We start from the raw sequence: 27988 nt of genomic DNA on the forward strand, positions 1-27988 counted from the left end.
GCCCTCATATCTAAATAGATGATTTTCAAAAATGCATTGGTTTATTTAGAATGTTTATCATCATTGTTAAAATAGTTGTTGTTAACAGTTGTGAATAGTTGTTAAAATAGTCACTATATAGACGAGCTGAAAACAAGTTCATTTAATAAACTATAAATAACATGAATTTTTAATTAGGTTTGTTAGAATTTTTCTCTTGATAGAATTCGTAGTGTCTATGCAGAAGAATATTAGAGTGGACTCTGTGCTCCAGTATAAAAGTATCATTGTGATATAGTACTGAGCATTTTTTAATGCATTTTAGCCATATTTAAAGACTATTTTAACTGAATTATTAATTTCTGGATACTATCTCTTTATAAAATATATGTTTTACACTTCAGAAAATAAAATTATGAAAATTGGGAATATGGTCCCAGATGCTATTTTCAATCAACTAAAAATTAGTATTGGTTTATTATAAGATGATGAAAACTGGTACTTACCTTTGATACTAAATCGATATTAAATCTCCTGCCTTCTTTAATAATTTGTGAGTAAGTAATCCTATTTTTCTTTGGTTGCAGTGTGGTGTCTTCTGTGGTAAGCACATTTTCACTTGTTTCTTCTTCCGAAGCTGACTTCACAAAAGTTTTATCATCACAACACTTTCCTTCTTCCCCTGTTGCTTCGACATCATTTATTTCTAGGGAACTCTCTAGATCACTGTTTGGAGTTTGTTCTGTGGGCATTTGACAACTCACAGTGCACGACGACTCATCTTCCGAAGGCAGATAGGCAGAATGTTCCCCTTCTGTGGGGTTCACAGATGTCACAGAAGCATGATTTTTCTGCAGTGCACCGGTTTCTTCAACATCTTCATGCAAATCCTGACTAATGAGAAATTATAACAATACACTTTTGCTAATTGTACTGACTCCATTTTTATATTATTTTAATGGCAATTTTTTATTTCTTTGCCCCATTTATATTATCAAGTTCAGTATACATTTTGCCTTATGTAAACCACACACTAAACACTCATCTGTTAAGGTACCAATACAACATGAAATATAATTGATACTTGAAAAATAGACATAAAGATTTCAGAGTTTAACAGGGCATGTCTCATGTACACTTCTGAGAATTTAAGGCAGACAGGGCAATTATATTTTAGAAACAAATCAAAAGTACTTATGAGCACAGGCTTCAGAATAAACAGCACAAGGTTCAAACCCTGACCCTGTAATTAGATAACTCTGTGAATTCAGAAAAGTTATTTATCTTCTCTGACCTTAATTATCCATCTATAATATGGGTGTTATATATGATTGTTTTTCAGATTAATAAATTAATCATCATGGTATCACAAGCAAAAAGTCTGTCACAGTAATAAGATTAATAATAAGATTATTATTTGTTTAATGTTTATTTCTTTTAGAGAGAGAGAGAGAGCAAGCATGAGAGGGGCAGAGAGAGAGGGAGACAAAGAATCTGAAGTAGGCTCCAGGCTCTGAGCTGTCAGCACAGAGCCTGATGCGGGGCTTGAACCCATGAACCATGAGATCATGGCGTGAGCCAAAGTCGGACACTTAACCAACTGAGCCACCCAGGTACCCCCAAAGATTATTATTTTTATTATTGATGGTGTGACAGAGCTAGAAAAAGTCTGTCATAAAGTTTAAGTTGGTTTATCACAATGTGGTATCTAAGAGGATCTTTCTGTATTCTTTCCTGCTATATTTTTTGTATTAGTGTCTATTACTCTACTGGAAGTCCCACTTTCAAAGTTACACTACTACTAACATTCTAAGTCCATATTGCCTTCACTGATAAAACTGGCTCCTGTTCAGTCTATCTGCATCATGCATTTCACCTAGAGGGTTTACCTGCCACAGAACTTATACTTCACTGAGTTCCCTGCTACTCAACAATATATAATAGGTCTTGGGAAGTAAACATCTGCTAACCAATTGCTCAAGAACATATATCAGCTCTTCCTTATACGATCTCTAAACCTACCCCATAAAATCTTCTTCCTGCCTCTAACCCAAATCACCCTCTTTATACACAATTTTCTGGTCTCATCTTTTCTGCTTTGACATACCATCTCTAACTCTTAATCTATCAAGTCTAATCTCCATGTTTTGGCTCATATTATTTGTTTCTCCTGGGCTATTCATCTTACTCCCCATAACATGGTAATTCTCCCATTCTCAAAAATAATCACATATTTTAATAATCTGTTATAAAAAATTTAAATATTTCCAAAAATCTTCCTTAAACCAACCATATATATCATTCTAATTACTCCATGCCCCCACAATACATACAATGCAGTTTACCTTGCATTTATTTATCAGTTCTTTTTACCAGTCCTTTGGTTGTCCAGTATATGCTTTACCTTCTGAAGTAGACTTTAACTCCCCTGAGGGAAAACCCTAACATGTCTTCTTATGTGTCCCTCACAACACCTACTAACTGCTCTATAGACGTGCTATCTAATAAATGCTTGATGAATAAATGGTTTCTCATTGCCTACACACACACACACACACACACACACACACACACACACACACACTTAAATATGAAACTTACTGAATTTGTCGAAAATAAAAGATATGAGGCCAGGAAAAGCAATAAATTATAACTCAAAAGCCTAAGTACACTTAATAAAATGTCTTATTAAAGTTAATACAATAAACACTATACTAAAAAAGGTACAATGAAAGAACATTAACTTAAATATTAAGAAATAAAATGTTGAGAAGAGCTAATATGGCGGCATAGTAGGACCCCAGGCTGATCTTATCAAACACAACTAGATAACTATCAAATCATTCTGAATACCCAAGAAATCAACCTGAGGACTGACACAACTAGAAGGGGAGAAGAGGCCACATAGAGGAAGGTAGGAAGTACAGAGCCATGGTTTGGGGAGTGAAATATCTCTGGTGCTATGGTGTGTGAGGCGGGGGGGGGGGGGCAGGGAGGAAGCCCTGGTCTCAGAGAAAGACAAAGAGAGATAGGAGCGTACAGGGGAACACACGAGGAGAACACTTCCCTAAAGCCACTGGCTAGGGCCTTAAAAGTCTACTGTTAGGCTGGGATAGAGCCCTTAGAGAGTACTGCCCTACTCCTGGAGAGAAGGCAGGCAAACAAACCCAGTGGTGGTGGGGCAGATGGCATGGAAACAGACATTTGAAGAACTGAGACATACAGGGGAGAGATTATTCGCTCTGCTTGGAAAACATCCCTGAGATGTGAGAGGTAGCATTCACAGAGACACCTCTCCAGGGACAAAGGAACCTGCCTTGTCATTTCCCTCCCCAACTCCACAGCATAAAAGTCTCGCCACCTGTCTAGGGCACCTCTGCCCCACACTGTTTGCCTAAGCAGCTTGCTCCAAGTCCCATACCCCTTGACTCCAGCACTACTACCCTTCTCTCCCTCAGTCCCAGTGCAATGGGACCCTTCCCAAGAAGACCTGCACAGGCCCCTACATACACCACTTCCCTAAAGACTGGAGTTTTTAAAGTCAGGAGGCTTGGCTGGGATAGACCCAGAAGGGCACTGTGTTGCTACTGGAGAGAAGACAGGCAAACAACCTGGGAGCAGGCAGCTTGAAAACAACTATCCAAAAGAATCCAATATGGCGGGGAAGTAGGCAGTCCCGAAGTTACATCATCCCTCAAACACAGCAGTGTTGAGGCCAGAGGACTTGGAATTCCAAGAGCCAGGGCTGCAGAGTGACAGGGATGTCTCCAGGGGCCCACAGGGACAACCTGGCAGGCCATAGGTGCGTGATTGCAAACTGGGAGAGATAAAACGGGTGGCATAGGCACAGAGGGGATGGATCCCCTTCTGTGAAGAAACAAAAGTAAAAGAAAGAGGCTGTAGAAGTGTAGGGTAGTATTTGGACAACAAAAAACCACATACCATGAATCGGAAAAAAAACAGAGAAAGATCCAATCTCTAACTGTGGGGCTTTCTCCGGACTGGGGCCAGCTCCCCTGTTCGACCACCTGGGAAGGAGGAGAGCCAGCCACGGGCTCAGTAACTAGCTCAGAGACGCAGTCCACATGGGAGAAAACAACCCTCTCCCTTGAGTGCTGTGGGAAGAAGGTATATACCTCTCCAAGGACAAAGATCCCTACCTGCACCCGCCAGCTAGAGACCTTTTATTGGCGGGGCGGAGCGCCACTTCCCTTGTACCAGGGAGAGCAGAGTGGGATTGTTTAAGATGTCAGGGTTTGAATCCCAGATGAGCACCAGGGAGGCAAAAGAAACTGTGTAGAAGGGGCGGGGAGAACAGCCTGCTGTTCTGAGAGGTTTCTCCCTGAGACCAGGAACACGACAGGGATGTCTACTCTCACCACTGTTGCTTAACATAGTGTTGGAAGTCCTAGCGTCACAAATCAGACAACAAAATGAAATAAAAGGCATCCAAATTGGCAAATAATAAGTCAAACTTTCACTTTTTGCAGATGACATGATACTCTACATGGAAAACCCAACAGACTCCACCAAAAAGCTGCTAGAACTCAAACATGAATTCAGCAAAGTTGGAGGATACAAAAGCAATGTAGAGACATTGACTGCATTTCTATATACCAATAATGAAACAACAGAAAGAGAAATAAAGAAATCAATCCCATTTACAATTGCACCAAGAACCATAAAATACCTAGGAATAAACCTAACCAAAGATGTAAAAGATGTATATGCTGAAAACTAAAGAAAACTTACGAAAGAAATTGAACAAGACACAAAGAAATGGAAAAACATTCCATGTTCATAGATTAGAAGAATAAATATTGTTAAAATGTCAATACTACCCAAAGCAATCTACACATTCAATGCAATCGCAATCAAAATTGCACCAGCATTCTTCTCAAAGCTAGAACAAACAATCCTAAAATTTGTACAGAACCACAAAAGACCTTGAATAGCCAGGGTAATGTTGAAAAAGAAAACCAAAGCCAGAGGGATCACAATCCCAGACTTTAGCATCTACTACAAAGCTGTAATCATCAAGACAGCAGGGTATTGGCACAAAAACAGACACATAGACCAATGGAATAGAATACAGAACCCAGAATTGGCACTACAAATGTATGGCCAACTAATTTTCGACAAAGCAGGAAAGAGTATCCAATGCAAAAAAGATAGTCTCTTTAGCATATGGTGCTGGAAGAACTGGACAGCAACATGCAGAAGAATGAAACTAGACATTTTCTTACACCATAAATAATAATAAAGTCAAAATGGATGAAAGACCTAAAGGTGAGACAGGAAACTATCAAAACCCTAGAGGAGAAAACAGGCAACAACCTCTTTGACCTCAACCGCAGCCATTTCTTGCTCGACACATCTCCAAAGGCAAGGGAATCAAAAGTAAAATGAACTATTGGGACCTCATCAAGATAAAAAAGCTTCTGCACTGCAAAGGAAAACAATCAACAAAACTAAAAAGCAACTGACGGAATGGGAAAAGATATTTGCAAATGGCGTATTGGATAAAGGGTTAGCATCAAAAATCTATAAAGAACTTACCAAACTTAACACCTGAAAAACAAATAATGCAGTAAAGAAATGGGCAGAAGACATAAATGGACACTTTTCCAAAGAAGGCATCCAGACAGCCAACAGACATATGAAAAGTTGCTCAACGTCACTCATCATCAGGGAAATACAAATCAAAACCACACTGAGATACCAGCTAACCCCAGTCAGAGTGGCTAAAATTAACAACTCAGGAAACAACAGATGCTGGCAAGGATGTTGAGAAATGGGAACCCTGTTGCACTGTTAGTAGGAATGCAAACTGGTGCAGCCCCTCTGGAAAACAGTGTGGAGATTCCTCAAAAAATTAACAATAGAACTACCCTACGACCCAGCAATAGCACTGCTAGGAATTTATCCAAAGGATACAGGAGTGCCAATACATAGGGGCACATGTACCCCAATGTTCATAACAGCACTTTCAGTAATACCCAAATTATGTAAAGAGCTTAAATGTCCATTAACTGATGAATGGATAAAGAAGATGAGGTTTATATATACAATGAAATGAGAAAGAATGAAATCCTGCCATTTGCAGCAACGTGGATGGAACTGGAGGGTATTATGCTAAGTGAAATAAGTCAGTCAGAGAAAGACAGATATCATATGCTTTCACTCATATGTGGAACTTGAGAAACTTAACAGAAGACCATGGGTAAAAAGAAGGGGGAAAAATAGTTACAGAGAGGGAGGGAGGCAAACCATAAGAGATTCTTAAATACAGATTAAAAACTGAGGGTTGATGGAGGGGAGCGGGGGAGAGAGGAAAGGGGCATTGAGGAGGGCACTTGTTGGGATGAGCACTGGGTATTGTATGTAAGTGATGAATCACGGGAATCTACCCCCAAAACCAAGAACACAGTGTATACATTGTATGTTAGCCAACTTGACAATAAATTATATTTAAAAAAAAAAAAAAGAAAAGAAAACAACTATACAAAGAATTCCTGGGACACACAGGAGGGAGACTATTTTCTCTTCTCAAACTCCTTCCCTAAGGACAACAAGCACTGAGACCCCTCTCCAGGGACAGAGGAGCTGCATGGCGCCATTTTCCTCCTCGACTCCTGAGCATAAACATAGAAATGCCTGATGTAAACACCACAATGTAAACCACCTACAATGGCTGCCTAACTTGCTTACACCAGGTCCAACACCTCTGAACTGTGTACCTACTGCTCTTCTAGGTCATGTTTGACTCAGACCCAGGGTGGCGGGGCACTTCCCCAGAAGACCAGCAGAAACCAGTCCACATCAAGGGACAAGAGAGTTCTGCAAAGCTTCACTTCTACTGGAAGTAGTATCAGGTCTCACTGAACAAGCAGACCACAGAGCACATTTAGTTGAAACTTGCCACACACAGGCCAAGGAATAAATACTGCCCAATGCAGGCAAGGAGAGCCAATGCAGACTACCGGTCTGAAGGATAGAGCAGCCAAAACAAGCAGTAGATTGCACACAGCACACACCAGAGATACTCCCTAAAGCACCAGGCCCGGGACACTATATGACTTCTTCATAAAGCCTTTACTCTCAGGAGAGGGAACATAACAGGTTTTCTAACACAGAGAAGACGACAGAGCCTTAGACAAAAAATCATCCCAAATGAAACAACAAGGTCACAGACAGAGATCTAAGTGAAAAAAAAAATAGCAATATGCATGATATAGTATTAAAGCAACAATCATCACTGAGCTTGAGAAAAGAATGGAAGACTTCAGGGAGACCCTTACCACAGAAATAAAGGAGTTAAAAAACAATCAGAAGGAAATGTAAAATGTAATAACAGAGATTCAAAACAGACTGAATGCAATGACACACGGATAGAAGCAGCACAGGAACAAATGAGCAATATAGCAGATTAAATAATGGACAGATATGAACAAAAGAGAGAAAGAAGAATTCTGGATCACAAGAATAGACTTAGGGAACTCAGTGACTACATCAAACACAATACAGTAACATTTGTATTATATAAGTCTCAGAAGAAAAGAAAGAAAAGGGGGCAGAATTTTTATTTGAGGAAACAATAGCTGAAAACTTCCCTAATCTGGGGAAGGAAACAGATATCTATATGCAGAAGGTAGTACAGAGAACTCTAATCAAAATCAACTAAAGCAATCCAACACCAAGCCATATGGTAATTAAGTTTGCAAAATATAGATATAAACAAACAAACAAACAGAACAGAAAGTGGCAAGACAAAAAAGAAGTAGCTAATTTACAAGGGAGGACCCATAAGACTACCTGCAGATCTGTCCATAGAAACTTGGCAAGCCAGAAGGGGCTGACATGATAAATTAAACATGATTAATGGGGAAAATATACAGCCAAGAATACTCTATCCAGTAAGGCTAGCATTCAGAATAGGAGAAATAAACACTTGCCCAGAAAAACAAAACTAGAAGCAATCTGTGACCACTAAACCATCCCTAAAAAAATAATAAAGGAAACTCTTTGACTGGAAAGGAAAACCAAAAGTGACAAAGACAAGCAAGATACAGAGAAAATCTCCAGAAATAACAAAACAAGTAATAAAATGGCAATAAATACATATCAATAATTCCTCTGAATGTAAATGGACAAAATGCTCCAATCAAGCGACATATAGTGTCAGAATGGATAAGAAGAGACATATAGTGTCAGAATAGATAAGAAAACAAGACCCATCTAAATGCTGCCTATAAGAGACTCATTGTAGACCTAAAGACACCTGCAGATTGAAAGGGAGGGGATGGAGAAATCTTTATCATGCAAATGTCATCAAAACAAAGCCATGATGGCAATACTTAGGCAAACTAGACTTTAAAGACTGTAACAAGAAATGAAGGTCACTGTATCATAATAAAGGAGACTATCCAACAAAAAGATCTAATAATCGTAAATATTTATGCCTCCCACATGAAGGAACCCAAAGGTATAAAACAATTAATAACAAACATAAATAGAACTAATGAATAATACTACAATGATAGTAGGGTACTTTAACATCCCATTTCATCCTAAAGCAGAATACACATTCTTTTGAAGTACACATGGAACACTCTCCAGAATAGATCAAATACTAGGTCACAAATCAGGCCTCAACAAGTACAAAATAACTGAGATCCTACCATGCCATTTCTTCTGACCACAAGGCTGATATTTGAAGTCAATCACAGGAAAAAACTTGCAAAGACCACAAATACATGGAAGTTAAACAACATGCTACTGAAGAATGAATGGGTCAACCATGAAGTAAAACAAGGAATTAAAACAAAATAAAACAAAACACTAAATCAAATAAAACCAAGACAGTCCATAACCTTTGGAATGCAACAAAAGTGGTCCTGCAAGGGAAGTATATAGCAATATAGGCTTACCTCAAGAAGCAAGACAAATCTCAAATAAATCACCTAACCCTACACCTAAAGGAGCTACAAAAAGAACAGGCAAAGCCTAATGCCAGCAGAAGAAAGGAAATAATAGAAGAGCAGAAAGAAATGATACGAAAACTAAAAAAATTCAGAACAGATCAAGAAACCAGGAGCTGGTTCTTTGAAAAACATAAATAAAATTGATAACCCCCTAGCCAGACTTATCAAAAAGAGAAAGGACCCAAATAAAATCACAAATGGGAAAAGAGGTTTAACAACCAACACCACAGAAATACAAACAATTATCTCAGAACATTATGAAAAACTATATGCCAACAAATTGGGCAAATTGGAAGAAAATTTATGAATTCCTAGAAATATATAAATGTCAAAAACTGAAACAGGAACAAATAGAAAACTTGAACGAAGTGATAACCAGCAAAGAAATTCATTTAGTAATCAAAAATCTCCTATAAACAAAAGTCCAGGACCAAACGGCTTCACCGGGAATTCTATAAAACATTTAAGAGGAGTTAAGACCCTATTCTTCTCAAACTATTCCAAAAAGTAAAAATGGAAGGAAACTTCCAAATTGATTCTATGAGGCCAGCATTAACTTGATTCCAAAATCAGAGAGACAAAAGAGAGAAGTACAAGACAATATCCCTGATGAACATGGATGGAAAAATTCTCAACAAAATACTACCATATTGAATCCAACAGTACATCAAAACAATCATTTACCATGATCAAGTGGGATTTATCTGGGATGCAAGGATGGTTCAATATTCAAAAATCAATCAATGTGATACACTACATTAATAAAAGAAAGGATAAGAACCATATGATCCTTTGAAAAGATGCAGAAAAAGCATTTGACAGAGTACAACATATATTCATGATAAAAGCCTTCAACAAGGTAGAGTTAGATGGGACATACATCAACATAATGAAGGCCATATTTGAAAAAACCCACACCTAATATCATCCTCAATGGGGAAAAACTGAGAACTTTACCTCTATGGTCAGGGACAAGACAGGGAGGTCCACTCTCACCACTGTTATTTAACACAGTGCTGGAATTTCAGGCCTGAACAATCAGGCAACAAAAAGAAATAAAAGGCATCCAAATCAGTAAGGAAGAAATCAAACTTTCACTGTTTGCAGATGACACCTTACTCTACACAGAAAATGTAAAAGACTCTACCAAAAAATTGCTAGAAGTGATACTTGAATTCAGTCAAGTCACAGGATACAAAATTAATGTACAGAAATTTATTGTGTTTCTATACACCAATGATGAAGAAACAAAAAGAGAAATTAAGGAATCAATCCCATTTACAATTGCACCAAAAAACCATAAGATACCAAGGAATAAACCTAACCAAAGAGGTTAAAGATCTGCAATCAGAAACCTATAAAACACTAATGAAAGAAATTGAAGATGACACAAAGAAATGGAAAAAACATTCCATGTTCATGGATTGGACAAACAAATATTGTTTAAATGTCTATACTACCCAATGCAATCTACACATTTAATGCATTCTCTATTAAAATACTATCAATATTTTTCACAGAGCTAGAACAAACAGTCCTAAAATTTGTACTGAACTACACAAAGACCCTGAATAATCAAAGCATTTGAAAAACAAAAGCAAAGCAGAATGCATCATAATTCTGGACATCAAGTTGTATTACAAAGCTGTAATCATCAAGACAGTATAGTACTGGCACAAAAACAGATACATAGATCAACGGAATAGAATAGGGGTTCCTGTGGGTGGCTCAGTTGGATAGGCGTCTTCAGGTCATGATCTCACAGTTTGTGGGTTTGAGCCCTGCGTCAGGCTCTGTGCTGACGGCTTGGAGCCTGGATCTTGCTTCGGATTTGGTGTTTCCCTCTCTCTCTCTCTCTGTCCCTCTACTGTTCGTACTCTGTCTCTCTCTCTCAAAAATAAATAAGCATTTTAAATTTTTTTTTAAAAATCAATAGAACAGAATAGAAAATCCATATATGACCCCACAACTATATGGTCACTTAATCTTCAACAAAGCAAGAAAGAATATCCAGTGTATAAAAGACAGTCTCTTCAACAAATGGTGTTGGGAAAACTGGACAGCAACATGTGGAAGAAGGAAACTGGACAAGTTTCTTACACTATACACAAAAATAAAGTCAAAATGGATGAAAGACCTAAATGTGAGACAGGAAACCATTAAAATCCTAGAGGAGAACACAGGCAACAATCAACCATATGGTTGTCAACCATATGGTTTGACATCAACCATAGCAACTTCTTACTAGATATGTCTCCTGACACAAGGGAAACAACTGCCAAAATAAACTATTGGGACTTCATCAAAATCAAGACCTGCTGCACAATGAAGGGAACAATCAAAAAAACTGAAAGGCAACCTACAGAATGGGAGGTGATATTTGCAAATGACATATCTGAAGAAGGATTAGTATCCTAAATCTATGAATATCTTATAAAACTCAACACCCAAGAAATAATCCAGTTAAGAAATGGGAAGAAATAAACATTTTTTTTCCCAAAGACACACAGATGGCCCAACATGGGAAGATACTCAACAACACACATTATTATGGAAATACAAATCAAAACCACAATGAGATACCACCTCACACCTGTCAGAAAGGATAATTTTTTTTTATTATATGAAATTTATTGTCAAATTAGTTTCCATACAACACCCAGTGCTCATCCCAAAAGATGCCCTCTTCAATGCCCATCACCTACCCTCCCCCCCACCCCCCATCAACCCTCAGTTTGTTCTGTTTTTAAGAGTCTCTTATGCTTTGGCTCTCTCTCCCACTCTAACCTCTTTTTTTTCTTTTTTTTTTTTCCTTCCCCTCCCCCATGGGTTTCTGTTAAGTTTTTCAGGATCCACATAAGAGTGAAAATATATGGTATCCGTCTTTCTCTGTATGACTTATTTCACTTAGCATAACACTCTCCAGTTCCATCCACGTTGCTACAAAGGGCCATATTTCATGCTTTCTCATTGCCACGTAGTACTCCATTGTGTATATAAACCACAATTTCTTTATCCATTCATCAGTTGATGGACATTTAGGCTTTTTCCACAATTTGGCTATTGTTGAGAGTGCTGCTATAAACATTGGGGTACAAGTGTCCCTATGCATCAGCACTCCTGTATCCCTTGGATAAATTCCTAGCAGTGCTACTGCTGGGTCATAGGGTAGGTCTATTTTTAACTTTTTGAGGAACCTCCACACTGTTTTCCAGAGCAGCTGTACCAGTTTGCATTCCCACCAACAGCGCAAGAGAGTTCCCGTTTCTCCACATCCTCTCCAGCATCTATAGTCTCCTGATTTGTTCATTTTGGCCATTCTGACTGGCGTGAGGTGATATCTGAGTGTGGTTTTGATTTGTATTTCCCTGATGAGGAGCGACGTTGAGCATCTTTTCATGTGCCTGTTGGCCATCTGGATGTCCAGAAAGGATAAAATTAAGAACACAAGAAACAACAGGTGCTGGTGAAGATGTGGAGAAAGGGGAGTCATCTTACATTGTTTATGGAATGGAAACTGGTGAAGCCACTCTGGAACAGTATGGAGGTTCCTCAAAATGTTAAAAATAGAACTACAATATGATCCACCTATTGTACTACTAGCTATTTACCCAAAGAATACAAAAATATTATTTTGAGGGGATACATGCCCCTTGACATATATAGCAGTATTATCAAGAAGAGCAAATTTTGTATAGAGCCCCAAAGTCCATTGACAAATGAATCGGAAAAGAAGATGTGGTATCTATCCACACACACACACACACACACACACACACACACACAGGAATACTACTTAGTCATAAAAAAAGAATGAAATCTTGCCCTTGGCAACAATGTGAATAGAACTCAAGGGTGTTATATTAAGCAAAATAAGTTAGTCAGACAAAAACAAATACCATATGATTTTGCTCATATGTGAAATTTAAGAAAGAAAACAAACGGACCTAGAAAGGGAAAAAAGAGGAGAAAACCAGGAAACAGACTCTTAACTATAGAAAACAAACTGATGGTTACCAGAAGGGAGGTGGGTGAGAAGGATGGGTTAAATAGGTGATGGAGATTAAGAGAGCACTTGTTGTACGTAAGTGTTGAATCACTAAATTCTACACCTGAAACTAATATTACACTCTATATTAAGTAACTGGAGTTAAATAAAAGCTTGGGAAAAAAATATAGAGTATTTATAGTCCCCTCCCCAAAAGAAAGAAAATGCCAGGATCTTTACCATTATAATACAACAATTTTAATTTATATAATGAAATAAACCTTGATATTATTCATGTTCTAATCATACCTTTTAGATCTAGGAAAGTTTAGTGAGAAAAGTTCTAGACCTAGATGCATGAATTAGCAGATATTACGCAACTCACTTAATCTCTCAGATTGCTCATCTGTAAAATGGGAGTCAGTCCACCTTTCTTACCTTCCATGAGGCTGCTGTAACATAAATGAGCTAACATACATGGAAAATATTTTATAAAATCTAAAAGACTAATCGAACATGAAATACTTATCAAATATAAGATACTGCTACACTTCACACAGGTCAAGAGACAACTCAAAATACACATACCTAGGTTTTTGAGATCACACATTGAAAGCTCTGTGGCCATAACCCCACAATATCGTTGCCATTAGTGACATTAAAATTGAAGAATAATACGACATGTGATTTGTGTATTTTCTATAGAATTGTTCATGCTCTACATTCAATCTATTTTAAACCAAATAAACCAAAGTGTATTTCATGAGGGAACTAACGTGACAACTTTCAGTAAAAGTTCCACACCTACAGATTAAACTATGAAATAACATGACAATCAATTATACAGATAAGACAAAATAAGGCAACTTCTGATTACAGACCTTGACGATGACACTGTGGAAACAGCATAGCAAACTGATCTTGTCAATGGCTCTCTATTACATTTTGAGTAAAGGGGTTTTCTACAGTGAATGAAATGTATTAATGCTGAACAATCTGGAAGATACGACAAAATACTTAAAGATGTAAGTATAAAGAAAGAAATTCTTTGTGAATTTATCCTACATCCATAAATTTGTAAGTTTTAGTGTTCTCAACATCATTTTGTGAAATCCCTAGCACTATGGAAATCATATGCAATAAAAACACAATAGTGTCCTTACTCTCAATTAACAATATTTTTGGACTTCTGCTAAAGTTGAATTTAATTCCTAACTAGAAGTTACAAAGACACCAGAAAATTTCCAAAATTCCACTTAATGCACCAATAAGCAAAATTCTGTTAATCAAAAAGAACTTATTGTTCCTCAAATTTAAAGCTTTATATTGTGGTTTGAAAAAAAAAACATTAAAAAGGATAATTCAACCTTTTGAAGAAAACTCCAGAATAAATTAATAACTCAAATTTATAAGTATTTAAAAATTATAAGAACACCTTTGCCAGTTGTAAATGAATGTGGCTGGATTATAAACTCTCAATGCAAACTATGAATGCAAAATGCTATTATGATTTTAACATATAGAGGAGAAAAAAATCTGCCTTAGTTCTTATAAAACTGTTCAACATCAAAAAAGACTGCAGAAATGAAATCCAATGTCATTTATAAAATGTACAGCTTGTTGCAAAACTTTTAATTCTTTTACTTAGTTGTATGTGCTTTGTTCTAAGACCAATCATTTCTGATTTGCACAGTATATGTTAAACTGCTACTACCCAGCTGGTTATTCCTACAAATAATTGTTTAACAGTTACTAATAAAACTTACAAAAATCACACTATCCAAAAGTCATTATTCCAGAAACTAGCACTTTAAAAAGCCACTATATTCAATTTTGAATTGCTACAATAAAATATATTGGTAGATACATTTCCCTACTCTTACCAACTTCAAATGTTAACACATATTGTAGAATATAGCCGAAATATCAACTTCTTGCAACATTTCTTCAGGAATAAAATTTCATAAAATGATGATGTATAGCAAGTACTACTGGTTGTATCCTCAGCAACCAATTAGTCTCTTCCTCCCTGTCAAAAGAGCCATAATCCTGTTCCAATATCAGGAAGAAGGTGCCCAGAACTAGGGAAAGGATCACGGCTGATTAAAGACAACTATACCAATTTACAGCCCTATGCTGGTGATTGAATTAGAAGTGAGCTGGTTATCTAGTTTTAGCCAATGAAACAAAGCAGAGTGTACTGGGGGCTCTTGATGAAGACCCTCTAGTGTAATAATAATAATATTTATGCCAGAAAAACTCTCCTCCGTCCCACAATGATTAGATCTTTTTACTGCATGAAAACCTGTTTAGAATTGTGGCAACCATTTTGTAACTCAATACAGAAAGCTAAGAGAAGGGCAGAGCAGCTATGCCAAAGCTATGATGTGATTAAGATGCTCAATTAGTGAGAAAACCTTCAAAACAACCACAAAACAAGTAACAAAATGGCGATAAATACATATCTATCAATAATCACTTTGGAGGTAAATGAAATAAATGCTCCAATCAAAAGACATCGGGTAACATATTAGATAAAAAAACAAGACCCATCTATATGCTGCCTACAAGACTCATTTACATGCACACTGAAAGTGAGGGGATGGAGAAACATTTAACATGCAAATGAATGTCAAAAGAAAGACAGGATAGCAATACTTATATTGGACAAGATAGACATTAAAACAAAGACTACAACAAGAGACAAAGGACACCATATAATTATAAAAAAGATAATCTAACAAAGGGATAATAACAATTGTAAATGTTTCTGCACCCAACAAAAAGCACCCAAATACATAAAACAGTTAATAACAACCGTAAAGAAACTAATTGATGATAATACAATACTAGCAGGGGATTTTAACAAGCCACTTACATTGATGGACAGATTATCTAAACAGAAAGTCAACAAGGAAATGATGGCTTTGAATGACACACTAGACCAAATGGATTATACAGATATATTCATAACATTCCATCTTAAAACAGCAGAATACACATTCATTCATTCATTCATTTAATCTTAGAGAGAGCACCATCAGGGAGAGGGGCAGAGGGAGAGAGAGAATCTCAAGCAGCCTCCACACTCAGCACGTAGCCCAATGCAGGGTTTGATCCCATGACACAGGAATCATGACCTGAGCTGAAATCAAGAGTCAGACACTCAACTGACTGAGCCACCCAGGTGTCCCTACACATTATTTTAAAGTGCACATGAAACATTCTCGAAAACAGATCACATATTAGGCCACAAAACAAATCTTAACAAATTCAAAAAGACTGAAGTCATATCATGTACCCCTTCTGACCACAACACTATGAAACTAGAAATTAACCAAAAGACAAAAAATTGAAACACCACAAATATCTGGAGGTTAAACAACATGCTCCTAAACAATAAATGGGTCAACCAGGAAATTAAAGAAGAAGTAAAAATAAATAAATAAATGGAAACAAATGAAAATCAAGCCACAATGGTCCAAAACCTTTGTGATGCAGCAAAAGCAATTCTAAGAGGGAAGTATATAGCAATACAGGTCTACCTCCAGACGAAAGAAAACTCTCAAATAAGAACCAGGAGAAGATACTTTGAAAAAATTAATAAAATTCATAAACCTCTAGCCAGACTTATCAAAAAGAAAAGAGAAAGGGCCCAAATTAGTAAAAATTACAAATGAGAGAGGAGATATAACAACCAATACCACACAAATACAAACCGTAAGAGAATATTCTAAATCATGACATGCCAACAAATTGAAAAATCTACAGTGGAAAAATTCCTACAAACATATAACCTACCAAAACTGAAGAAGAAGTAAAATATTTGACCAGACCAATTACCACAATGAAATTCAATCAGTAATCAAAAAACTCACAACAAATAAAAGTATATGGCCAGATGGCTTCACAGGTGAATTCTACCAAACATTTAAAGAAGAGTTAACACCTATTCTTCTGAAAGTATTCTAAAAAACAGAAGAGAAAGTAAAACTTCCAAATTCATTCTTTGAGGACACTATCACCCTGATACCAAAACCAGATAAAAACACCACAAAAAAAGAGAACTTCAAGTCAACATCTCTGATAAACATAGTTGCAAAACTCCTTGAACCAAACCATATCCAACAATACATTTAAAAAATCATACACTACAATCAAGTGGGGTTTTTTCCTGTGATGCAAGGGTAGTTTAATATTTGCACAACAATTAACATGACACATCATCACATCAATAGGAGGAAGAAAAAAAACATGGTAATTTTTCAGAGATGATGAAAAACACATTTGACAAAGTACAACATCCATTCGTGATAAAAACCCTGAACAAAGTAAGTCTAGAGGGAACATACCTCAACAGGATAAAGGTCTTATATGAAAAACCCACAGCTAGGATCATCACACTCAATGGTGAAAAATTAAGAGCTTTTCCTGTAAGATCAGGAACAAGACAAGGAAGTCCATTCTCACCACTTTTATTCAGCATGGTACTGGAAGCTCCAGCCACAGCAATAAGAAAATAAAAAGAAATAAAAGGCATTCAAACTGATAAGACAGAAGTAAAACTTTCACTAATTGCAAATGACATAGTAGTATACATAGAAAATACTAAAGACTTCACCAAATTATTGCTAGAATTAACAAATGAATTAAGTTGCAGGATACAAAATCAATGCACAGAAATCTATTGCATTCCATTACAATAATAGTAAAGCAAAAATAATAATAACGAAGCAGCAGAAAGTGAAATTGAGAAAACAATCCCATTTACAATTGCACCAAGAACAATAAAATATCTAGGAACTTAACCAATAAGGTGAAAGAACTGTACTCTGAAAACTATAAAACAATGATGAAAGAAATCTGAGACAATGCAAAGAAATGCAAAGACATTCCATGCTCATGGTCTGGAAGAACAAATATTATTAAAAATTCTGTACTACCCAAATCAATCTATAGATCTAATGCAATCCCTGTAAAGAGCAACAGCATTTTTCACAGAACGAGAACAAATAGTCCTAAAATCTGTATGGAAGCACAAAAGAGCTCAAATAGCCAAAGCAATCTTGAAAAAGAAAAACAAAACTAGAAGTATCACAATTCCAAATTTTAAGTTATATTACAGTGCTGTAGTATTCAAAATAGTATGGTACCGGCAAAAAAAATAGACACATAGGTCAATGGAACAGAATAGAAAGTCCAGAAACAAACCCACGATTATATGGTCAATTAATCTTCAACTAAGGATGAATGAATTTACAGTGGAGGAAAAAAAACAATCTCTTCAACAAATGGTGCTGGGAAAACTAGACAGCAACTTGCAAAAGAATAAAACTGAACCACTTTTTCCATCATACACAACAATAAATTCAAAATGGATGAAAGACCTAACTGCATGACTAGAAACCATAAAAATCCTCTTAGAAGAGAGCACAGGCAGTAACTTCTCCAATATTGGCCAAAGCAACATTTTTCTAGGTCTCCTAGAGGCAAGGGAAACAAAAGCAAAAATAAACTTAGGGACTACATCAAAATAAAAAGCTTCTGACAGAGAAAGAAACAACAAAACTAAAAGTCAACCTACAGAATGGGAGAAGATACTTGCAAATGGCATATCCAATAAATGGTCAGTATCCAAAATATACAAAGAACTTCATACTCAACATCACTCATAATCAGGGAAATGCAAATCAAAACTACAATGAGATACCACCTCACGCCCTTCAGAATGGCTAAAACCAAAAACACCAAAAACAAATGCTGGCAAGGACATGCAGAAAAAGAAACCCTCCTGCACTGTTGGTGGGAATGAAAACTGGTGCAGCCACTGTGGCAAACAGGATGGAGACTCATCAAAATGTTAAAAATAGAACTACATTACACTCCAAGAATGGTACTGCTGAGTATTTACCCAAAAATACAAAAACACTAAATCAAAAGGATACATGCACCTCTATGTTTATACCAGCATTATTTATAATAGCCAAATTATGGAAGCAGCCCATGGGTCCATGGATAGATGAATGGATAAAGAAGATGTGATATAGATCTATAATGGAATATTATTCATCCTCAAAAAAAGAACGATATCTTGCCATTTGCAACAACATGGATGGGGATAGAGACCAAAATGCTAAGCGAAATAAGTAAGTCAGAGAAAGAGAAATACTTTATGATTTAACTCATATGTGGAATTTAAAAAAACAAAATAAATGAGCAAGTGAAAAGAAAAAAGAGAGACAAACCAATAAACAGTTTTAACTATAGAGAACAAATGGATGGTTACCAAGCTGGGAGGTGGGTGGCAGGAAAGGTCAAATAGGTGATGGGGAGCAATGAACACACTTATCATGACAGCACTAAATATTGTATAGAATTGTTGAATCACTCTACTGTACACCTGAAACCAATATTACACTGTATATCAACTGGAATTTTTTTTTTTTTTTGAGACAGAGCACGAGTGCACAAGAGCAGAGGAGAGAGGCAGAGAGGATGACAGGGAGGGAGAGAGGAAGGAAGAGGGAGGGAGGGAGGGAGGGAGGGGGAGAGAGAGGGAAAGAGAGAGAGAGAGGGAGGGAGAGAGAATCCAAAGCAGGCTCCACGCTCAGCACAGAGTCCGACACAGGGCTCTATCCCACGATGGTGAGGTCATGACCTGAGCTGAAATCAAGAGTGCAATGCTCAACCGAGCCACCCAGGTACTCCTAACTGGAATGTATTTTAAAGTTTTTATTTAAATTCCAGTTAACAGAGTATAATATTAGTTTCAGGAGTACAATATAGTACTTCATCACTTCCATACACCACCTGGTGCTCATCACAAGTGCATTCCTCAATCCCCATCACCTATTTAACAACCCCCCCCACTCACACCCCCACCCCCGCCCTGTCCCCCCCCCCGCCGCCTCTGCCACTCACCTTCCCTCAGGTAACCATACCTTTGTTTTCTCTAGTTAAGTAATTGGAATTTAAATAAAAACTTTAAAAAATGCTCAATAAATTCTGCAATTTCTGCAATGACCAACCTACTGACCAACCCACCTCTTCACCTCCTCACCTCCTCACTTACTTATTCTTCTACATGTTTAAACCACTTTTAGTTGGGCACTGTGTCACTTGCAGCCTAAATCAAACTTATTCATACACAGTAATAAAAAACAGCTTCCTCTAAATTGTATTACAGGTGATTTTTTCATTTTTAAAATTTATTCTTTTTCCTTATTGAGATTACTCAATTTTTGCCAGGAAACTCATGTTACTTATATAATTTTTAAGTTAAAATTTTAGAATCCAAACTAATAAAAAGAGAATTTTAGATTACTGTTAAAGTAGTATCTTTATTTTGTTATCAACTTGAGAGCTGGTTCATTTGAAAATCTAAGAGGAAAGTTTTCATCCTGCTTTAACATTATCATGCCAGAAAAGGAGAAAAAATGTTCAATATTTGAAAACAAAAACAAAAGCAAAATAAAACAAAAACCAGGGCAGAGAAATACAAGTTACTGTCAATACCTCAGAATGATAAAATCTCTTCTTGCTAAAGAAATTACATGGCATTATGCAATTAACAGGCAACAATCCTTTATCTAAAAATTCTTTGGATTTGTGTAACTAAGGTGGGGATTCCCGTCTTGTACCTTTTCATCCTGTTGAATATTTAAAATAAGAAACAGTAGCTGCTTTTACTCCCTCATGTAAACTACAAAAACAACCCATGGTGTATAAACTACAGTCACAACTAAAGGATACTGGATTCACCCCTTACCTTTGTAACACTGGGAGTTAGGCATTTTTAATTCCTCATTACAGATTTACTACTTTACTAAATAGTATTCTGGTAAAGTAAGGAAGTAAATGCACCTCTTTACGTACTAGTCTTCACAAAGGAAATACTTTATTCACGTGATGCAATGGTTCTCTTGTTGTGTGTAAAATACAACATGAAAAAATGGAAACAAAACAAGCTTCTGAGTTAGACAGACATGGGTTCAAACCTTGGCTCTGCTATCTCTAGTTCTCCCAGAGCTTCAGTTTATTCATCTGTGATGTACACCAACATCTCATGCACATGGCTACACTATAGACTGAATGAAATGAAATAAGATATGTAAAGCACCAAGTTATAGCAGTTGCCACATAGACAATGTCCAATAAATGCTAGTTCTTTTTCAGTTCTTTTCCATAAACCATTTACATAATTACAAAATTTGCTTCAGTGAAAAAAAAAAAAAAATCTATGTATAGCAAAAGTATTTTTGGCTCAAACTGGATATTATCATACTTATTTCAAGCAGCATTCAGGATAATAAATCTCTGATGTAACAAAACAATCTGGATAGTTCTTGATGGAGTTTGTGATATGTGGGCAAACGTTATGATAATACGTTTATCACTACAATTTCTATTTTAGTATTTAGACCAATTTTTCAATAACCAAAAGTACTAAATTTAATGTTCAAAAAATCACTAAAACCTTTAAGGTTGAACACTTTAGAATTACTTCTGAAAACAAGTAAACTCAACAACAACAAAAAATAATGCAGTATCCTATATGTTTATATCAGAGGCTGGGGTTACTGACTTTCCATGTACTTTGAGGTATTTTCCAAGCAGTGGTGATGAGTTTGCACTGATTTATTTGCATCCTTGTCCTGGTCTTTTTGTAATCAAAAATTAAAAATCAGGGGCGCCTGGGTGGCGCAGTCGGTTAAGCGTCCGACTTCAGCCAGGTCACGATCTCGCGGTCCGTGAGTTCGAGCCCCGCGTCAGGCTCTGGGCTGATGGCTCGGAGCCTGGAGCCTGTTTCCAATTCTGTGTCTCCCTCTCTCTCTGCCCCTCCCCCGTTCATGCTCTGTCTCTCTCTGTCCCAAAAATAAATAAAAAAAAAAAACGTTGAAAAAAAAAAAAAATTTAAAAAAAAATCAAGATACAACTGGTTATGGCTACAATATTGTTTATAGCCTTGAGATATATATTCTATTCTCCCTTGACGAAATAACAAGTGGCATATGTGAGGATCTAATCATAGATTTTGGCCTAATAACATCATCTCTATAAATTAGCTAACACATCTGGTCTAAAATCAGAAAACAAGTCATATGTCATTATTCATATTATTAAAAAGCTGTAGTTACATGATATTTTGGAAATTTAGCAAAATACTGAAAACAATATTCTATATTATGTAGTGTATCAAGGACTGAAGTTTGACTTCTATTTGTTTGAAGCAACAAGCTATAATAAAATTTTGGTATGAATGACCAATAAAGTGTAGGAATTCTGATAACCTGTCATTTGATCAGATTGTGGATTTGATGTGCACATCTAGTGTACAAAACCAAGAAAATTAGCAAGTGAGATATCCTAATGATTGACCACCATTAGGATAAAATTACAAAGCCATCAGGAAGTTATAACCTCCTTTCTGAAAAAAAAAAAATGCTCACTTAAGTGAGGCTAAGGATAAGTAGAAAACACAATTAACCTGAGGTATGTGGCTCTGTACAGAAAAACACATGACTCCCAATAGGAAATAGACTCTTTTAAAAAAAGCCAATGAAGAGGAAGACATAAAACTGTTCCTTTTTGTAGAAGACATGACTGTGTATATAAAAATCCCAAGGGATCTCTAAAAAAATCCTCAGAACTACTAAGTGAATTCAGCAAGATTTCAGGATTCAAATCAATGCATAAAAACCAAACTGCATTTCTAAATACCAATAATGAACATATGAAAGCCAACATTAAAAAGACAATTCCACTTATAATTGCCCCACAGACAAGTAAATACTAAGGTATACAAGTAACAAAACATGCACAGAATTGAGACTGTGACAATTACACAATTCTGTAGAAAGAAATCAAAGTTGACCTACATAACTGGAAAGACAAAACTTGTCAATGAAATAGAAAACTCAAAATAAAAAGGTATCAATGCCCCAAGCTGATTTAGCATTAATGCTATGCAATTCCAAAAAAACTCCAACAACATTTTCTAGACTTAAAAAAGCTTCTCAAATCATTTACATGGAAAGGCTCAAACTCTGGAATAGCTAAAACCATCTTGACATAAAAGAATAAAATTTGGAGGAATTATTCTACCTGATTTTAAGTCCTAATATGTAGCTGCAGTAATCAAGACAATGGGGTACTGGTGTGAGAAAAGACATACAAGTCAATGGAATAGAACATAAAATCCACAAATAGACTCATCCAAGTACAGCCCACTGATTTTTGACAAATATGCACATTAATTCACTGGAGGAAAAACAACAGCCTTTACAACAAATGGCACAACTGGATAACCATATGTAAAAAAAAATTAACATTGACCTAAACCTCAAACCTATACAAAAATTAACTCAAAGTATATCAAAGTATATTATGGACTTAAATGTAAAACATAAAACTATAAGTTAAAAAAAAAAATAAGAGAAAATCTTCTGGATCTATACCAAAGAAAAAAGTGATAAACTGAACCTCATCAAAATTTAAAACATTTCACCTGCAAAATACCCTGCTTAAAGAGGATGAAAGATAGGCTAAGATATGGGGGAAATATTTGCAAACTATATACCTAACAAAGGACACACATATAAAACATATAAAGAACTCTCAAAAATCCACAGGAAAAAGCCAATCAAATTACAAAATGAGCAAAAGAGCAATCCCTATCAAAATAACACCATCATTCTTCACAGAGCTAGAACAAACAATCCTAAAATTTATATGGAACCAAAAAAGACCCCAAATAGCCAAAGCAATCCTGAAAAAAGAAAACCAAAGCTGTAGGCATCACAATCCTGGACTTTAAGATGTATTAAATACAAAGTTGTAATCATCGGAAAGAGCCCAAATGTCCACTGATGGATGAATGGATACACACACACACACACACACACACACACACACACACACACACAATGGAGTATTACTCAGCAATCAAAAAGAATGAAATGTTACCATTTGCAACTACGTGGATGGAACTGGAGGCTATTATGCTAAGTGAAATTAGACAGAGAAAGACAAAAATCGTATGACTTCACTCATAGGAGGACTTTAAGAGAGAAAAAAGATGAACATAAGGGAAGGGAAACAAAAATAATATAAAAACAGGCAAGGGACAAAACAAAAGAGACTCATAAATATGGAGAACAAACTGAGGGTTGCTGGAGGGACTGTGGGAAAGGGGATGGGCTAAATGGGTAAGGGGCATTAAGGAATCTACTGAAATCATTGCTTCCCTATATACTAATTTGGATGTACATTTTAAAAAATAAAAAATAAAGTTAAATCAAAAACAAACAAAAAAAAATCAACCAAAAAAAAAAAATGCTGTAGTCATCAAGACAGTATGGTAATTCACCTCACACCAGTCAGAGTGGCTACAATGAACAAATCAGGAGACTACAGATGCTGGAGAGGATGTGGAGAAACGGAAACCCTCTTGCACTGTTGGTGGGAATGCAAACTGGTGCAGCCGCTCTGGAAAACAGTGTGGAGGTTCCTCAAAAAATTAAAAATAGATCTACCCTATGACCCAGCAATAGCACTGCTAGGAATTTACCCAAGGGATACAGGAGTGCTGATGCATAGGGGCACTGGTACCCCAATGTTTATAGCAGCACTTTCAGCAATAGCCAAATTATGGAAAGAGCCTAAATGTCCATCAACTGATGAATGGATAAAGAAGTTGTGGTTTACATACACAATGGAATACTACGTGGCAATGAGAAAGAATGAAATACTGCCTTTTGTAGCAGCGTGGATGGAACTGGAGAGTGTTATGCTAAGTGAAATAAGTCATACAGAGAAAGACAGACACCATATGTTTTCATTCTTATGTGGATCCTGAGAAACTTAACAGAAGACCATGGGGGAAGGGAAGGGGGAAAAAATTACAGAGAGGGAGGGAGGCAAATCATAAGAGACTCTTAAAACTGAGAATAAACTGAGGGTTGATGGGGGGTGGGAGGGAGGGGAAAGTGGGTGATGGGCATTGAGGGGGGCACCTGTTGGGATGAGCACTGTGTGTTGTGTGGAAACAAATTTGACAATAAATTTCATATTAAAAAAAAAAAAGTATGGTACTGGTACAAAAATAGGCAATCAGATCAGTGGAACAGAATAGAGAACCCAGAAATAGACCCACAAACGAATGGCTAGCTAATCTTTGACAAAGCAGGAATGAATATTCAGTGGAATAGAGTCTTTTCAGCAAATGGTGCTGGGAAAACTGGACAGTGACATGCAGAAGAATGAACCTGGACCACTTTCTTACACCATACACAAAAATAAACTCAAAATGGATGAAAGACCTAAACGTAAGACAGAAAGCCATTAAATTCCTCAAGGAGAAAGCAGGCAAAAAACTCTTTGACCTAGGCCACAGCAACTTTTTACTCAACATGTCTCCAGAGGCAAAGGACACAAATACAAAAATGAACTACTGGGACCTCATCAAAATAAAAAGCTTCTGCCCAGTGAAGGAAACCATCAGCAAAACTAAAAGGCAACCGATGGAATGAGAGAAGATATTTGCAAATGACATATCAGATAAAGGGTTAGGATCCAAAATCTATAAACTTATCAAACTCAACACCCAAAAAACAAATCCAGTGAAGAAACAGGCAAAAGACATGAATAGACACTTCTCCAAAGAAGACATCCAGGTGGCCAACAAATACATGAAAAAATGCTCAACATCACTCATCATCAGGGAAATACAAATTAAAACCACAATGAAATACCACCTTACTCCAGTCAGAATGGCTAACATTAACAACACAGGCAACAACAGATGTTGGTGACGATGCGGAGAAAGAGGATCTCTTTTGCACTGCTGGTGGGAATGCAAACTGGTGCAGCCACTTTGGAAAACAGTATGGAGGTACCTCAAAAAATTAAAATAGAACCACCCTATAACCCAGCAATTGCACTACTAGGTATTTATCCAAGGGATACAGGTGTGCTGTTTCAGAAGGGCACATGTATCCCAATGTTTATAGCAGCACTATCAACAATGGCCAAAGTATGGAAAGAGCCCAAATGTCCATCAATGGATGAGTGGATAAAGAAAATGTGGATAAAGAAAATGTATACACACGCGCGCGTACACACGGGCGCGCACACGCGCGCGCGCGCGCACACACACACACAAACACACACACACAATGGAGTATTACTCAGCAATCAAAAAGAATGAAATCTTGCCATTTGCAACTATGTGGATGGAACTAGAGGGTACTATGCTAAGCGAAATTAGAGAAAGACAGATATATGACTTCACTCATATGAGGACTTTAAGATATGAAACAGATGAACATAAGGGAAGGGAAGCAAAAAAATACAAAAATGGGGACAAAACATAAGAGACTCTTAAATACAGAGAACAAACAGAGGGTTGATGGAGAGGTTGAAGGAGGAGGGGTGGGTTAAATGGGTAAGGGGCATTAAGGAATCTACTCCTGAAATTATTGTTGCACTATATGCTAACTTGGATATAAATTAAAAAATAAATTATTTTTTAAAAACTTAATAGAAAAAGAAAAAAAAAGACCTACCCAGCAATAGCACTATTGGTATTTACCCAAAGAACACAAAAACCATAATTCAAATGAATACATACACCCCTATGGTTATAGCAGCATCATTTACCATAGTCAATACATGGAAATGGCCCAAGTGTCCATCAACTGATATATACAAGGAATATTATTCAGACATAAAAAAAATATGAAATCTTGCTCTTTCCAATGTGAGAGAGAGATAAAATACCATCATGATTTCACTCATATGTGGAATTTAAGAAAAAAAAAAAAAGCAAATGAGCAAAGGGAAAAAAATTAGACAAACCAAGAAACAGAGCCTTAACTATAGAGAACTGATGGTTGGTTACCAGAGGAGAAGTGTGTGCAAGGATGGGTTAAATAGGTGATAGGGATTAAGGAGTGCCCTTGTCATGATGAGCACCCAGTGATGTACATATGGAATTGATGAATCACTATATTTCACACTTAAACTCATATAATAGTGTATATTAACAAACTGGAAAATAAAAACTTAAAAAAAATAATGAATTCTCACTTAGAAAGAGACACTTAAAATATTACTTCCCAATATTCTCTCCTGATTTTCGAAAATGTCTCCAAATGTCATGACCAGTCATTCTGATTTTTTTAATTCAAAATTATAATTGTCCATTTTGCTACACTAAGTATTATCTAAGAATAGTGCTGTGTATTTCCCATTTTGCTATGATAAATATTACCTTTTATTTTAGTTTATTTATTTTGAAAGAGAGAGAGACAGAGAAAGTACATGCATATGAGCAAGGGAGGGGCAGAGAGAGGAGAGAAAGAATCCCAAGCAGGCTCCATGCTTTCAGCACAGAGCCCAACATGGGGCTCAATCTCACAAATCGTGATAGCATGACCTGAGCTGAAATCAGAGTCGGATGCTTAACTGACTGAGCCACCCAGGCGCCCTACACTGAATATTATCTAAGAAGAATTAGAAGAACACTGGAGTAGAATTAAATTATCCTGTGTTTTAAACTTGAGCTCTACCACTATCTAGCCTATGTGTGGCCTTTTTCAAGCCATGTGACCTTAAATGAATCTCTTTTAGCTACACAGGGGATTCTGTAAAAGCTGCAACTAGTGCTATGTGCTCTATCCCAGCACAGGACTGTTGTAAGACACAAGTCTAATGTAGGATGTTATTATCATAATCATCATCTAAGCAGAGAAAACTGAAAGTTCTATTTTAAAAAAGGGAAACCATCATATCAATTCAACTGTTAGCAACCAATGTCAGTCATATGTTGGCTTCTTTTGAATACATGTGAATTAAGAAGTCATTAACTCAGTTTACCCTAAATTAATACTTTTCATACCTGGCATAACAAAATACTTCCACATGTTGAATGGTTTTGTCCTTCCTGCTAAGAGCAATAGCTTCTTCATTTTCAAGAATGTGCTCTTGCCATGCTGGGTTTTCATTCACAATGTCACTGTTTTCCTAAACAAAATAC

General features: G+C 36.5%; 1 protein-coding gene across 4 annotated transcripts in view; it reads right to left on the minus strand.

Annotated features, from left to right (window-relative positions):
* The window catches only part of CHM (CHM Rab escort protein), a 240702-nt gene that overhangs the window by 155252 nt on the left and 57462 nt on the right, over positions 1–27988 (minus strand). For all 4 annotated transcript variants that reach the window (XM_058714187.1, XM_058714185.1, XM_058714186.1 and 1 more), the window contains exons 4-5: positions 27851–27975; positions 486–873 (exon numbers count right to left, since the gene is read on the minus strand). In XM_058714187.1, the coding sequence (XP_058570170.1) occupies positions 486–873; positions 27851–27975 (513 nt within the window). The remainder of the gene's footprint in view (positions 1–485; positions 874–27850; positions 27976–27988) is intronic.

This window comes from Neofelis nebulosa, chromosome X (genome assembly GCF_028018385.1).
Source record: "Neofelis nebulosa isolate mNeoNeb1 chromosome X, mNeoNeb1.pri, whole genome shotgun sequence".
NCBI classification, from domain to species: Eukaryota; Metazoa; Chordata; class Mammalia; order Carnivora; family Felidae; genus Neofelis; species Neofelis nebulosa.